Source organism: Hippichthys cyanospilos, chromosome 7 (genome assembly GCF_059441005.1).
Source record: "Hippichthys cyanospilos isolate Australia breed blue-spotted pipefish chromosome 7, RoL_Hcya_1.0, whole genome shotgun sequence".
NCBI lineage: Eukaryota > Metazoa > Chordata > Actinopteri > Syngnathiformes > Syngnathidae > Hippichthys > Hippichthys cyanospilos.
Window position 1 is genome coordinate 18,557,677 of NC_142375.1, and position 16,895 is coordinate 18,574,571.

The window sequence follows — 16,895 nt, forward strand, 5'->3', positions numbered from 1 at the left end:
GAGACCGTATTTCAAGTTGGAAAATCTGTATTTTTTTTCCAGTGGAAAGTTCAAAATCATGTATCTGTGATATAATAGGCGGGCAAAATGTTAAGTTAATGCCCGTGTATAATTTCCGCACGAAGAAACGATTAACTCATTCAGTGCCATGGACGAGAACTTGTGTTTTCAAATACTAATAAAAATAATAAATCAAAAAAAATACGATCAAATGCGTTTTTTATGGAGAGGAGCTGTCACCTTTGACTAATGCTTGGCTAATATAAGCCAAGTGAGCACTGTAGTGATAACTGTGACCATTGGGTGGCAGTGTTTCCAAACTTATAACCCAGCTATTATCTACATGCAATTCAAAGTAAGGAATGGAAGTCAATCTTTCATATGATAGCATCCATATTTACATAGACATAGCGCACAATATTCTGTTGGCCTTGAAAGGTGAGTGAAAATGTAGTAAATGCTTCGTAGTAAACGAATCCCAATTTATTTATTTATTTTTTACCACATTTCATTTGTTGTCTTTTTGTGCATTTAAGTGAATGTCGGTTGAAAAGGATTTTCACGTGATTATATTCCATTTTTACGTACGTTTTTACACACATCACAATTTCATTGGAATTGGGTAACTACTGTTATGTAATTTCCAATCACGGCAATCAAATTTCATAATTATTCAAATCACCACCTTCTTCAGTCAATAAAGTGTCTTATCTCTGTTGAGGTGTGTGTCCACAGTACACACATACACGCACGCGCACACACGCGCACTCACACACTTTGCTCTAATCAGAATATGCTATCAGGTTTTAGATAAACATTTAGTACCATTTTGGCACTGTGATAAGCTAAGCATCTACAAAAGGAAATACTGCTGAAATGTTCCTTCTTAACGATGTTACCTTTTGACCTCCGTTGCCTTCAACATTCTTTGCTTGAGACAATAATCCTACTGTGTAATTTTTTTTCAAGTGTATTGACAGCGTTGAGCGATTTACAGCAGTTGCGTTCTTTTTACGGACACTAGAGGGAGCCCGTGACCTATTACGTCATTTGCACGTTTGCTGTTCAAACTTTGAACACCAGATACGAGGGGCTCGATATACGACGTTCAAGGTTACGAACGAAACACTATTCATTTGAGCGTCAAAATTGCGTCGATTTACGATAGTATTTTTACTGCGTTAGGTTACTTATCGGCTAATATGTAGCAGTCTAAGCAACTGTTAATGTAATTTTCACTCATATAGAAGTTAAAAATATTTTATTTGAGTCATTTTCTAAATTCCAATAGTACAGCAAAGTAAGCCATAAGCAATAAAGTTACGTGTGCATTACCACTGAAATAAGTTGGGAGGAAAACTGTGAGTCATTTTATTAGGTACACTAACTAGCTCTATTTTCTTCCATTTTCCATACTTCTTGTCCTCTTGTTGTATTTTGTAGCGGGCACATGCAGGCAAACAACTTATATCATAATATTCACACCTATGACCAATTTCAAAGAATTAACATACCCAAACTGAGGACAAGCTTAAGCATGGGGAAGAAAATGCTGACTCCACTGTCTTGAGATTCAAAATCTCAGAACTGCGAGTCGGATATGCCAGACACATCACCATGCTGTCCCATAAAGAATACAAGCCCACATTACAGACTTAATCATTACTTTTAATAATTGAAATACGTATATACATGTGCTTAACATTTTGGCAAGTGAGCATATCAATACAGTAAATCCTACACAAGTTGTGTAAATAATGGAAGTGCTTAAACAGGTGCCAAGACACAAGATTTCTATTTCGCACATAAAAGAACACATTGGTCAACCATAGAATATCCACTTAGAATGAGAAATAAATATATTAAGACTTGAATATTCTACACTAACCTATTTGGGAGGGGGGTTCTCCATCAACATGATTTAGCCTAGTCAGAATGAATTTCAATTGTTCTTTTTTTTAATTCACTTTTTTTTATAAAATAAAGTTTTTTTCCTTTACTAATGTATTTTTTTAAGGGGAAACTAAAAAAACCTACTGTGGGTGCGTGTGGCCTGTGAAAAGTGCTTGTTATTACTCAAACAAATGTACATGTGGATACTAAAATGATGCAACAGATACTGGATTGTATATTATTAGTGTGGCAAAGCACAATGGCACAATTCCATATAAACAACCTTTGTGTCTTATCAAAACCATGTTATTTAGTTCTACTCTACCCATCTGGTAGATTGGAGTTGAAGATCAAGGCGCGTGAGTCAGTGGACTTCCTGTCTGGACAGGAACCACACCTTCATGGGCTCTTTCTTGCCCTTCATGGTGACGGGGCCTCGGTAAGCCAGGTGGAACTGAGGGTCTGCGTTCTCGGCGGACTGCAAGCACCTGGAACAAGTATTTGTCCGCAGAAAAATACTAAGCATAAAGCGTCCCTTTTTGGGGTTACAGTAGAGATTTGTTCACAAAAAAACATGAACAAATATTAATAAATAGTTGTCCACAAAAAAATATTCAACAGAAAGCGTCCTATTTTATGATTACAGTTCACAAAAATGAATCGTTAACTATTAATAAATACGATTAATATTAATAAAAATAATTAACATAAAGTATCAGACCTGTTTTCAAAAAGAATGATAAATATTTGTTCACAGAAAAATATTCAACAGAAAGCGTCCTATTTTATGATTACAGTTCACAAAAATGAATCGTTAATTATTAATAAATACGATTAATATTAATAAAAATAATTATGTACTAAAATAATCAATTACTTTACTATCTCAGGTACTAAAGTATTCAACAACTAGTAATTACTTGCGGTAGTAAAGTACTAAAATAATCAATTACTTTAAAATCTCAGGAAATCAAGAATTCAATTACTTTAGTACATTAATAGTATAAGTTATCAGTAATCAATTACGTTAGTACGTCAGGTATTAACGTAATTTAATACTTTAGAATCTGAGGCACCAAGGTGATTAATCCACGCGAGTACTCAATTGCTTTAGTAAGTTTAATTAGTAACTTAGTACTCTAAGTAACTAATTACCTTAGTACTTCAAGTACACATATTCAATCGCTTTAGCATTTTAGAACTCTAAGTAATCAATTACTTTAGTGCCTAAAGTAAATGAATAGTACTTAAGTGCTAAAGTAAGAATTTCATTGTGTGGTTTCATGCTACAAATTTGACAATGATACAATCTCTACATTGTTTAGTACTAAAATAATCGATTACTTTGGCATTTAATTACCCAATGTAATTGATTACATTAGTCCTTCAATTCTTAGTGTAATCAAGTTTTTAAATACCTAAAAAATTGATTATTACTTAATTCATTTAGTACCAGCCGTTTTTAGAACCTCCATTAGCTAAATCCTTGAAAAGATTGGAAATAAATCAAAACATTGAATGTCCGGACACTTAAAAATATGTCTGAGTTCATTCATTTGTTTATTATTTTCCCATTAGTCATCCCATAGTTAGATAGGGAATTTCACATCAAATACGATGGTGCCTTTTCTCACCTATAAGTATACTCTGACACGTTGATTTTGCCCTTTTCACCGGTGGTTTCCGTGCGGCTGGTGAGATTGACCGTGTTGCCAAAAAGGCAGTAGCGCGGCATCCGCTGGCCAATCACGCCGGTCACTACTTCCCCCGTGTGGATCCCGATAGTAATCTGCAAAAACAACAATGTTTCCATAACAGCGGCAGAAGAGGCACTTGTGCGCAATCCGCAGACCATTTCCTGCTCAAGCGGTCGGCACTGTGGTGGTCTTCAGAGCGTGAAGGCGCTCTTCTGTGTGAGATGAATGACAATCTATTTTTAACTTGGGGGGAGTGACATGATTTGAGTGTGTTTTTGCTCTGAAACTTCACTCCCCTTCTGTGTCTGCCAAAATAAATACCTTTTTTTTTTTTTTTTCAAGCAAGTCAAGTGTGTCTGTTTCAAGTCTGTTTCAATAAAAAAAAGTCTGCTGCAGTTTAGATCAAACAAGTATGAATAACAATGTTTAAAATACAGTAGTTGTTAATATATATATATATATATATATATATATATATATATATATATATATATATATATATATATATATATATATATATATATATATATATATATATATATATATTTATTTATTTATTTATGTATTATATGTATATTTTTGTGTGTGTGTGGAGTGGGAATACATGCATGAATAAGTGTATGCTGTCTGAGGCATTATTTTTTTTTTTTTTTGTTAATACACATGGAAATCTGTAATTTGATGGTTCAGTCATTGAGGTTTTGCAAAATCAATAAAAAATGTGAAGGAAAATCCCAAACTATTTGCCTTACATTTATAAAGCAGCTAAAAAATATGTAGTAAAACAGTAGAAACAATATGCAAATTATTGTTGGTTTTTTTGCTGTACTTCAAAGAAAAAAAATAAAAATCAAGTGGCCCTTGCAGTCTTTGATTTTTCTGAATTTAGGACAGTTCTTGCTCTACTGTATGTAAAATAAATTAATTAGTAGAAAATGTATTTTTTAGTATTAGTATTTTATATAGGGGGCCACAAATGGCCCTCGGGCTATATTTTGGACACAGCAGGTTTCTTTTTTTTTTTTTTTTACATTATACTAATGAAAGAAATAAAGCTTTATATAACAATCCAATTCATGGCAATCCTATGAGCAAATCTGACCTGTACAGGCTCGTCGTCCACTTTGACTTGTCCGGCGATCTCCAACATATCGAGCGCGAGGTGGCAGATGGACTTGGCGTGATGCGTGCACGGCTCAGGCAGGCCGCTCACCGTCATGTACTTGTCGCCGACCGTCTCCACCTGCGAAGACAAGATTCCATAGCTTCCAGTGAGACCGTTTGCTTTATTTGAAAAGTGTGAGCTTACTGAAGACGTTTCATGTCTTGAAATACACAGAATAGCCAAAAATAAACCGGCCAATAAACCCTTAGATCAGCTTTGCGACGTCTAGCTAAGTGCGCGCTCAAGCGGTGGGACCACCACCAAGCCATTCAGCTGCTAGAGTAAATATTACTTCTTTTGGTGACCCAATGCCTGAAGCCAAAGGAGGCTTAGCCGCTAGTGGCCGGGGTCTGTTTGACTCCTTCAAGTGCATTCTTGTCTGAAAGCCCGCCGTGTAAATCTGCCAGGAGAGGCCCATAAAGAGCTGCGCTCAGTCTCCAAAGAGGACAGGGTTGTCTTCTTTAGAAATCCGTAGTACCGTTGGACCGGCGAAGAACTCAAATCGGCCACTCTAAATAGTCGTTTGCCGTCACGCTTTTCAGGGTTGGCGCATCATGTTTTTGCAATAGAGCACGCGTGGTAAACTCGTTTTAGCTTGCGGGTGGCATAGAGGATAATCTATGCATTTTTTGGTATTAAAAAAATGGTTTTCGTTAAGAATGTTGTATTTTTTTCAACAAGCATGAATTAAATAAAAGTGTAAAGTCATAAAAGCACAGGTATAAATATGAATTCAAACAGATACGTTTTCATTTTTTGAAAGAAATCAATCATATATCGAATTTAAAAAAAAAACGTACATATATAAGGCGCACCGGATTATAAGGTGCACCCTCAATTAATGACATTTTAAAACTCAAAAGTAATAACAATAATAACTCAAATAATAACTCTAAACTCTCAATAGCATAATAACTCAATGTCAACATGAGCAACCTTGTTCAACTGTAAACACACAAAAGAAACGGGTCAAGCTTACTTATCAGTTCATTCCCCATCTTCGAATCCTAATCTGAATATTGATCCATATATAAGGCGCACCTGATTATAAGGCGCATGATCAGCTTTTAAAAAAAAATAAGGCTTTTAGGTGCACCTTATAGTGCAGAAAATACGGTAACCTCACAATATGATTGCATAAAAATCAGACTAAATCTTATGAGGTATCGCTATGAATATTATATTTTTCAAATTAAGCCATTATCTTATGGGAACTAGGTCATATTTGGGGGGGTCCTATACTTGTAATCAGATTATATCTAGAAAAAATAAATCATAATCTAAAAAGATCATATTTGAGGATGAAGTTTTTTTCCTGACAGAAATCAGAGTTTTAAAGAAAAAAGTCATCATTTGAATGAATGAATCGCCAACCTTGTACACATAGGGGTTCTTTCGCGAGTCGGTCAAGATGTCGAATCGGGTGTAAACGTCATTGAGCAGGTTGACGATCTTGATGGCGCCCTCGGCGGAGGCGTGTTTGCTACAGAAGGCGTTGAAGCCCACGATCCCGCTGAAAAGAATCGTCACGTTGTCGTAGCGCTTGGCCGGGACGGGCCGCTTGTGTCTCAGTTCGTTGGCGACGGACGGCGGCAGGACCGAGTACAACAATCTGAAAAACCCACGAAGAAGAAGAGCGCGCGGGCCAAGTGAAAACGTTTTCCAGTGGGCGGATTGATCTGTCCTTTTGGATGGCCGCTTTTATTTGCTCACCCACCATCTTTTCGGTCATTTCTTCACGCTGGCTGCATTTGGATGAAAGGGTGGTGTTTCTATGGCGACCACTTAGCTCATGGAGGCTTGTTCAAAGCTTTTAAGCATCCAAAAATAATCTATACAGTGGAGCTTTCAAAGCACATCATTATTTGTTTGATGTGAATTGATTGTCATTGAATTCATCTTTTCTGATGTAAAACTGATTACATCTTTCACTACACAGGCAATGATGTATGTGAGATCTTTAAAAACTAACTGTTGTGACTTGAAGAAACATAATTAGTGTCTCAACGTCGCACGGTGTGGGTTTTGTTAAATACTAAGGAAAGCCTTGACTTGTTGTTCTCAGTATTTGCACCCTGGGCCAACATCCAATTGGAAAACACTGATATTAATAACATACATTCAGCACCTTCACATTTTTTTTCTCTAGAAGTCAATAAGTGCTGCTCTCCTCCTGCCAAATGAATAACGCCAAGCCATTAGTGGAAGGTCACACTCGGGGAGAATCAATAGAGTCGCACCTTGCTGACACTACAGCATGACTGAGTGGCATGGATTCGTGTTTAAAGATGTCACTTGGACTAAGTTACAGAAAAAATATTTTCTTCAAGAGAAGACCGTCCAACCTGTCCGTCTTCTTCTTCTCGTCCTCCAGGGCCCGGAGTGTGTGCTGCAGGCGGTCGGTGAGGATCTCCAGCTCTTGGGTCAGTTTGTACTCCTCACGAAACTGCTCGCCCAGCAGCACCAGGTCTCGCGTGGCGTCATGCAGCGGGATGTCGCTCAGGTACAGCCCACGTCGCGTCAGGTCGTCCAGGTTCATCACACTTTTGAAACAATGCTGTGGTTAGTAGGGATGGGATGAGAGACGAATTCCAACTATATTGCATAGATTGTCAAAGCATGATGACTTTGAATATGCTAATGCGAATGGCAAATTTAGCCCATGTCAGGCTCCTTTACTGCCATTCAAAATTGTCCAATTTAGACATATTGAAAACCCGATGTTCTATCATGCATTTCTCCCGATTTTTGCATTAATCCTTTCAATGGCAACTCGGGAATGGGGCACAATAGAAATTTTTGTGTTGACACAAAACCACCGGGTGGCGTTAGCGGCCAACTTCTGACTTTTATAAGCCTTTCAATGACTTTGATGATTGGCTTAGCCTGGACTTCCATTATAGAAAAGTCTTCAAAAGTCATTATACTCTAACTATGATGTAATAAATATTCCTATTTCAATGTCATAAATATATAAGTATATATTGTAGTTACTTTTGCCATTATCGCATTTCTACAATTTTTGTACATAAATGGGGCGCAGCCCCCCCCCCCCCCCAAAAAAAAAAAAAAAAAAAAAAAAAAGAAAATAATGTATGTATAGATAGGGCTAATGCCAGTGAACATTTTGAGGTGTGAAGGTGAAAGTACATAAATATTTATATTTGACGATGTTATGTCCCTATCAAAGTCAGCCCAAGTTGGGGATAATAAGTCCAGGCAAGTGAAAAATCCCCGGACACCCAGGGGTTGATGAAAAAAAAAAGTGTATTTTAAGAACACGAGTTATGTTTGTTCCCTTGTGTATCATACACTAGTATTTGTGACGTACAGAGTTGCAAGAATATTCCCCTTTGTTGATAATGTTGTAAAAAGGCAAAGGCAATAAATATCTAGTTACAGCTGTGATGCAGCCATTTTTTCAGGACCTGAGTGAACGAGTGTGTGAACCTTCTCTGCCTTGTTTTTGTCACATATTATCTTTCTTTCATGCTGTGTAGCAACCTTTAGCGTGATGACGGCTCTTTTGTTCTCTGCTCTAAAGTGTCTTCGATCTGCGAGGACCAGCTCTCTTGAACCCTCCTTTCCTCTTTCCAATATTTTCACTGAACATGCTTAGACAAAGGCTAGCGGTGCTAAAGAAGGTGACAAGAGAATCTAATCAGTAATTTGCAGGTTTCGCGGCCGTGTGCTTGCACACATTTGGACTGTTTGTAAAACAATCAATGACAGACAAAAGAAAGGGAGAATGAGCTGTGAACACTGTGGTAGAGTGTAAACTTACCTGGGCGAGCAGAGAAAGAGGATGTTCTCGGCTTCGGGCAAATAAATCATCTGTCCTTTTAACCGCAGGCAGCTGATCTCCACCCCCGTCAGCTCATCCTCGTTCTCCACCGTCTCCACATTTAGCAGACCTTCCTGCCAGGGTTACAGCACCTTTATGAATATTTCATTCAATGTTCCTCAATGAAACAAGCCTAAAAACAGGGAGCGACTTCACCTTGCTTTCTATTTTTACTTTTTTTTTTTTTTTACCCCTTTTTCACTTAAAGCCACAGGAAACTATTGTTGAGGTTTGTTCAAAAAGCTATTGAAAGTGCACCAGTGGCTTTCCCCGATCCTTGACCGCTTGTGGGGGAGTTAAAATACTCTCTACTTGTGAAATGATTGAGAACGTTGGACATTCTGTCTTTTATGGACTCCTGGTTTGCTGCCACTGTGTCAACGAGTTATTTCTACATTTAGTAGGCAATGCAAGCGCATTAACATTCACTGCCATTGACGGCTATAAACGTCAAATATTTTTACTGAGCGGATAGTGAATAATTATTCTACCTGTCACTATTGGGCATGGGCCGATATTTGATTCAGATTGTGTGATAATAGTGAGCAAAACTATCACGGTATCACAAGTATCAAAATTACAGCTCTATTTTTTTCGATTGCACATCAACTAAAATATTGAATATTTGGTGAATTAAGAAACGTGTACCATATTTAATACAAACGAATGAAAGAATGAATGAATACATTGGCATTCTTCATGTTTTTTTAATTGAACTTTGCAAGTCTCACTGCCCTGTCACTAGTAAGCTATTTTTAGGATAAAGACCTCTTCCTTATCCTCCGTGCATGCTAAGAAGGTAAAAGATATAAAAAAGTAAACAACTAATTATTTTAAAAGTGACGACTTGCTGACTCCACTCTGCAAGCATTAGTGATACCGTATCACTAGTTCTATTGTCTAACTGCACCACTTTTCCACGAATGTCCACTTTGAGGCGCACTAGACTTTGAAAAAAACATCCCCTTAAAAATGATATATTTTCAAATAACCTTGAACCTTATCACTTGAAACCCCTAATTCAGACAGAAAGCAAGATCTGTTTTGTAAGATAACCAAGAAAAAAGGCATGGAGGTCCTTCTAAGCGTGATGACTTGTATTTTATTGGTTGTTTCATCAAGTCATCTCCCAGAAGTGGCGACCTCATCAAAATTCAGCGTATTTTTTGGTTCAGGCACACGCTCCAGCATGGTGCTTAGGTCTAAGACTACCTCCTCATCCTCCATGCATTCCAAAAGGGTGAAACATACAGTATATCAAAGAATAAAATGCCTTACTTGGATTAATTAAACAATCCTGCCATAACTTATTCTGCCATTTCTCAGAAGAGTTTCTAATTTATTCACTGCCATTGACGTCTACATGTTAATTTTACACGGCGTCTTAGCATAGGTGAAAAAGCTTCAAGGCAGCAATTTTGCGTCAATTGTTTTTTGTAATTGAATTATTTGAATGATCTCGTAATCAGACAATTGTTAGTGTCTACAGGTGACGCTACCTTGCTTCGCAGGACGAAGACCGTGTTGATGTGGGAAAGAATGCCATGGTAGCTGAAGTCAATGTGTGGGCGGACCAGGGAGAAAACCGACGGGAGTATGCAGGCGCCAGGTTGGAGCTAGGAGGCAGGGGAGGAAATGAAAATATGCATAATTCAGTCACGCCAGATTAGAATTGATCATGTGTACGGAAAGCAGTGTTCAAAATATCAGCCCTTGATGAATAATTGGCAAGCAGACCTGAGGCAGCACACGGTAAATGGCGTTGCCGCACTGCGTGAGCATCAGGTCTTTGTCGAACATCAGGTGGAAGGGGAAGGCCTTGCAAAAGGTGTACGGGCTGATGCGCGTCTCCTGCGTCCCATTCTCCTCAAAGCCGTCCAGGTCCTCGTAGAAGGCCTCTTCCTCCGAGTCCTTTTCCTCAATCAGGAACTTGATGTGGTCGCACTCCTCGCTTTTGGGTTGGATCATCTGAAATTCAAGTTTAAGATGGTATTATTTGTATGGTTAAAGAATTGAGTTAGCTTCATCTGGATTCGGTTTTGCATGAAGGTAATTGCCTTTCACTGAACTGAATTTATGGGGCTAAGAACCGCCAAAGTTTGACGTTTTCGGCAAAAAGTGACATTGCCGCCTTCCTTCGTACCCTTATGTTATATACATTTTCATAAATAAAGTATTACTGTATTGGAAAGGAAGTCAACAAGGATGCTAGTTTTAAATTGTTTAGAAGATTGGAAAATTTTTTTGCAACTTGATCTTCTGATCAATGATTTGACCCTAAAATTGAATTTGTAGATCTTGTGACCTTGACAAATTTTTTCATGAAAATAATATCTCACATAAGTGTTTCCAGGATGTATTTTTTTGTCATTAGTGAAAAGTGACCAGGTAGTTCCTGATATAGATATATGGATATAAAAATAAAGGATCAAGGGAAGGCAGTCACACCTTTTTTTGCTAAAAATGTCAAAATTTAGGAGCCAAAGCTCTTGTGAAGTAAACATTTGATATGAAGTCATGTTTTAGTCTTCATAAGTTCATCAAATCAGGCGCCTGGAGTAGCAGCCAATATCATAACATTATTTACATGTCAAGGTTATTTAAGGTTATTTAACTCATTCAATCCCAAAGACATACAGTATGTTTTCAATTCATTCAATTCCAGCGACGTATCTATTTATTTTTTTAATTTAGATTAGATTTTTTTGTGTTTGTCTGAAGGAGCGATTAAAAATGACTGATACTAATCCATCAACCGATCGATTTCTAAAGATTACTTAAGCAATTCAGTACCTAAAGTTACAGTGACTATAATATTTAAATATATAAAATAATTGATTACTTCAGTAGTTAATTACCCGAAGAGAGAAACATGAATACCTGGGATTGAATGTATGGACTCTTAAAAATATGCAAAATACGTTTTGGGGATTGAACGAGTCAAGTGGTTGTCAGAACAACCTCCAGTGAAGAAAATAAGCAACAAAATGACTTTTAATGAAAAGAAATAGGAGTTAATTTGCTCCATTAAATTTACACTTTGCTGATATTATCCTCACAAGCAGGTTATGGGCGTACGGGCCAGTGGTATTAGGCGGTAACTGATCTGAACGGTACGTGGTTCTATGTAAATTAGATATAAATGTGCCTTTGTTGTATTTAAATACATAACTTACCCTCGTGTTATTAGGGCAATATGCATTCCTCTCAAGTCTATTATAGTTGAACAATGACATTAATCAGTGTTGGCATACGGCACACTGACGTCAGGCTACCATCTCTGCACCCTGTTTCCACAGCAACCGTGGCTAATATTTCCCCAGATTGGGTCTCACATTAGGAGCGTCTGCCTTTTTTTTTCCTTCCCTATGCTTTCATTACACAGACGCACACAATGCTGAAAAATCTACGATTTGGTCTCAGTAAACTGATTAGAGGGCAAATATTGGAGAGAATGGCGGCCATGAATGTTCCGATCATATTATGATTGTTGGCTTATTAGCATATACTGTATATCCTTAAAATTGATGGATGAATATAGTTCATCTTGAAAATACGCTGCGCAAGAGCCACTCTTTCTTAGATCTATAAATATCTTCCTCATCGCTACCACCTTGGCCTTTCTCTGGTTTGAGTCCTCATATCATAACACTGCACTTATCAACTAGACATAATCAACAGAAAAGCAGGACGTAAAACATCCGCGCAAAAAAGGGCAAAGCAGACCTTCATTTCTATCTCTGTGCCGTGAATTTGCTGCGCGACTGTTTTAATGATGCCAATCACGATGTCCTGCAGGCCTTCTCGCTCGGAGTAGTAGTGGAGGATTAGATTGTTGCCCTTCTCCGCGTCGGTGCAGCGAAACGAGGGAGCCCTCATACCGGGGTAGATGGTGCCTAGGTGGTCATGGAGGGCGTCCAAATTCTGAGAAACATCATAAACAATCAGTGATATTCATTGTCAGTTCATTGAAGATAATCGTTCTCGTGTTGATGTAAAAAAAAGGTGAAAAGATATTTTTTTTTTTTTCCTTATTGGCTCCAAGCAACTGTCAGTGAAACTGTGGAAAAGGCTTTCTTGCATCTCACATCGGAAATGGACTTTTACCTGCAAGAATTCGCGAACGTTCGATCCCAGCACCCGCAAGATGGTGTCGTATCCCGACTCCTGGCAAAACTCAAAGAACATCTTCCCGAACATCTGCAGGATGTCTCCTGCATCAATCTCTGGAATGCAAAAAAAAAAAAAAAAAACAATCAAAGATCAGGACTTCAGGAGAAGGATTGATTTTGACATTGTCCAATGGTGGCTACGATTCTGGCTACAATATAGCCATGGTGTATCCCAAAAGGCAGTTGACTAAAACTAAAACTAAAATCACCAGTCCAGTAAATGTACCATAAACATACACAGGAATGTAATGTAATCAATCGAGTTTTTTTTATTTTTGCTCGAAGGAGACACACCTTTCTCACCTGCTAACGGCTAAGGTTGGGTGTGGTTTTACTGAAAAAAAAGCTTTTGTCTGGTTAGTTGATTTATGATTGTATAATTTTTTATTTACTTTTGTGAAAATGTTCTATGTACAGATCATGTCCATCACATTGGAGAGCTAATATATAATATGCATACTGTATGCTTTGCTTCTGTTGTGGATTGTAATTAGAAAGAAGAGTCCATCCTTGTTCACACTCAGGAAGAAGACCAAAATGAAGAGGATCGTGTAAAAGTTATGATGTCCCTAGCTGATTCAATTAAGAGTGCACTGGTTACAGGCATTCCATTTAACTTGTTTATTAATTGCGGTATATACAGTACACACACTATCATAAACTTGGTGGAACACAATTTTAGGTATTTATGACAAAAACAATTCGAGCTGAGGAAAAAAAAAATAACTGCTTCTGGTGCATTCAATGTTACACTGGTGAGGCGTTCACTGACTGCTCACAATGTGGGAAATCTTAATGCGCAACAAAATCTATCTTACGGATATAAACACAAGAAAATATGAAGAATTTACGGAGAAGAGATGTATTCTGTTTTACACTGTCGCCAAACTGTTGGTGCATCCTATACATGGTAACATAGAAAATACCAGAATTTGACCTCAAAATTAAGGGTCATCCTATACAAAGGTTCATTCTATGTTTGGGGAATTACAGTACCAAAAATTGCGAGCTGAACACAGATATCAATTCCAACATACAATGGAAACTGAACCAGTTGAAAGGTAACTATTCCTTCTTAAATTCTCCCCAGCACAAACATGATTTTTTTATTGTGATTTTTGCATTGCTGAAAATAAATTAGGGAGCAAACTTACTGAGAACTTTGCTGGCGGCGGCGACAAGATCGTACGTTTTGGTGTCATCGTAAATGATTCGAACGAGGAACTGACCCTCAATATCCAGTTGCGCTTCCCTCCTAGGGATAAATTTCATGTCATACCAAACAAATAAAACATGTCTTCACTTCAGAACAAATGAAATGGGTAGTCACACCTGCTAGCTAAACTCTTCATCTGGGTTCAATCTATAGTCACTCATGTGTGCATTGTAGCATCATTTTCTAACATAAAATATAACAAGGTTCTAATTAGTTCTGTTTAGGCTGAGCAAACATGAATGATTTACGCCTAATATTGGTCAGTGCATTAGAACCTGTAGCAGGTGAAAAAACACACCAAAAAAAGGTTTTCCATGGTTTGTTTTCATGAATTAATTTGTCAATTATTCAGATGATCCAAAAGAGGAGAAGGAAGATAATAAATTGTATATGAGATAGCGTAATGCAGTATGTCTGCACCGAGGAGAATAACAACTTTGGAAACATTTACACAAGACAGCTGCTGCTCTTAACTTTCCTTTCTCCTTTTTTTTTTTTTGTTAGGGTCATGGCGGGTTCAGACACAGTGGAGTGAGCGTGCTACAAAATGTCATGTTGACATTATACGGCGATAGAAAAGGAGGCGCTCAAGCGCAACACGTTTAAATGCCACATGTAGCACATTCTTTGCGTCAATACTCGGAAACTTCCCGCAGCATTTTTTTAACATTTAACCCAACATAAAACATCTTGTTTGTCCAAGTCAAGGACCTGCAACAAAGTTATCAGGTGCTTTTAAAGGGACAGTGTGTAAAATCACGCTTACTTATAACTAAAAATGTATTCATTATAAAAATCACTGTGACTTTCAGAAATGTGCAAAAAATATGTTCTACCACATCAGTTAATTTTGTTTAGGTCTAGTAATCGCTATTTATATTACATAGGTGGCGCTGCGCCAAACAGGAGGCTGTTTCACTGCCATCTTTGTGCTACAGATACCCGAAGAAGAAGAACATAATGTGATGAAAATAGGTCTACAAAATGTGGTTTTGTGGCACTTCAAAATCATTGCATTCTCTTAGTTCACCGCTAGCTGGCACTAAGATCTAGACACGATCATTTTAACTAAAAGGTTCAAATGCAGAAAGCAACTACATTTTTTGGTTAATCAAGTAAAATTAGTTTATTTTTAATGTACAATTCATATCTTAAAAACATGTTTTTCTACTTGCAGGCAACTGAGAATAATGGTCTTGGACTTGGTCATGTGACATTCACATGCTGAGCCGCGATTGGTCAATACCAGAGCCTTCGGCATGTGTTATTTCATTTTCAATCGATAGCAAGTGGGAACATGTTCTTTCAAAAAAACATAAAAAATAATTTAGTGATCAAGTAAACCGTGGACAAAATAATAACCTTTTACTAGAGAAAATGGCTAAGTGTAGTATGCCTTTTTATATATATAAAAAAAAAAACATCAAATTCATGCAGGAGAAATGCTCCAAATAACTTTGTTGTTTTTCTCTAGTTTTGAATGCTGTTAGCCAAAAGAATTACCTCACCCATAATGCCGTGCACAGCCTATTGAGCAATTGGACGTGCTGTATAAATCACCAAATTCTACATGAGTTTATAGATGAGCTCATGTCATGTTATTACACCAAATGAATATATTACATTCGTCAGCTAAAATGTATATTTTCCCGTGTATGGTTTGAGATTGTTTGGTAATCAAATATCCGTGGGCCTGCTTCCTGTCAATTATATTAAAAATGCCAAAAAGGCGAATAATAAAAATGACGTTCATTTAAAAAAAAAAAAAAGCACAATAATAAACACTCACTTTATGTCTTCCCACACTTCCGGTCCGTAATTCCTCAAAACTAGCAGCTCCAAAGCGTGATTCACAAAGCCGTACTGTAATTACATGACAAACAATAACAGCACACTTGACCGCTTTCCCGACGTATTAAACTTAAAGCGACAAACTCTTACTTGGACGCATTAACTGCGCAACGAGAAATATTTAAAATAATAAAATATGTCGGATTGTATTCACCTGTTAATATGCAGAGCAATAACAACCGGACAGGAAACGCTACGCTAAAAAAAAACGTCACCGTCTTGCCTTAACACAATAAACAGAAAATATACGAACCATAGTTCCGGCTGCGCTTCCTTTCGCTCCCCCTTTTTTATTTTAAGCAGAAAGCGACGCTTCGGACCGAAACGTCAGCGTTGGCTTCCAGATGCTGATATCCGTCACTATGCGTCCATACCTCCTCGCTCCATCAGTCGGTGATTGGCAACACGCTTGTCCAATGGCGCGACAGAAGAATTGTTACGTAATTGCAAAACGGACCAATGAGAACGCAGTGTCGTTTGTTTAGAATGATGATGCGGGTGGATCGCGAGCTCCAGTTTAAATTGAGCTCTGCTGTTCCACAAGATATACAGGGTACATCGGTTGTATAAAGTCTACACTCCCCTGCTCGAACGTCAGTTAAAGACATTGTACTAAGATAAATATATTCAAAACGTTTTTTATTGCATTAAAATATGTACAGCTTAATGTAATTTTAAAAAAATATATTTTTGAGAGGTAAAATAAACAATTAAGGCAATATGGGTGCACACCCGCTTAAATGTGATTATTCAAAGGGAATAAAACTCATGTTGACTCAAATAGACTGCCACTATTTAAAGTGCCTTTGAATAACCCCAAGTTTATCTGTTTTAGTAGCCCCCCCCCCCCCCGAATTATTCATTTGTTTTGCTTTTTTGCTTTCATCAGACATTAACAAATAACATCTCCCAAAAACGTGAGAAAATGTGTTGCGTTCCAACGAAATTAGTGCCAGATTTTTGTGAAGGGAGAAATGATTGCACATAAATTATGTTTATGTGACCAATAACCTGTACAACTCAATTGTGTTTGGGAAAATAGTCTGGCTTTAATCTT

The 16,895-nt window shown here is 37.5% G+C and overlaps 1 protein-coding gene across 1 annotated transcript; it reads right to left on the bottom strand.

The window, feature by feature from the left end:
• Window positions 1-1,647: 1,647 nt before the first annotated feature.
• Window positions 1,648-16,224, bottom strand: gucy1b1 (guanylate cyclase 1 soluble subunit beta 1). Its single transcript, XM_088419540.1, has 13 exons — window positions 16,092-16,224; window positions 15,777-15,850; window positions 13,926-14,026; window positions 12,707-12,825; window positions 12,326-12,523; window positions 10,337-10,567; window positions 10,099-10,215; window positions 8,540-8,673; window positions 7,101-7,298; window positions 6,130-6,367; window positions 4,693-4,833; window positions 3,528-3,682; window positions 1,648-2,381 (listed from the first exon to the last, which is right to left on the bottom strand). The coding sequence occupies exons 1-13, from the start codon at window positions 16,092-16,094 to the stop codon at window positions 2,258-2,260; spliced, it is 1,833 nt and encodes a 610-aa protein (XP_088275666.1). The 5' UTR covers window positions 16,095-16,224; the 3' UTR covers window positions 1,648-2,257.
• Window positions 16,225-16,895: the final 671 nt, after the last annotated feature.

Coding starts and splice junctions, on each gene's coding strand:
- gucy1b1 (XM_088419540.1), bottom strand. Junction 14,027..15,776: donor GAAGTGTGGGAAGACATAAA/GTGAGTGTTTAT, acceptor ATTTATCCCTAG/GAGGGAAGCGCAACTGGATA. Junction 12,524..12,706: donor ACGTTCGCGAATTCTTGCAG/GTAAAAGTCCAT, acceptor GATGTTTCTCAG/AATTTGGACGCCCTCCATGA.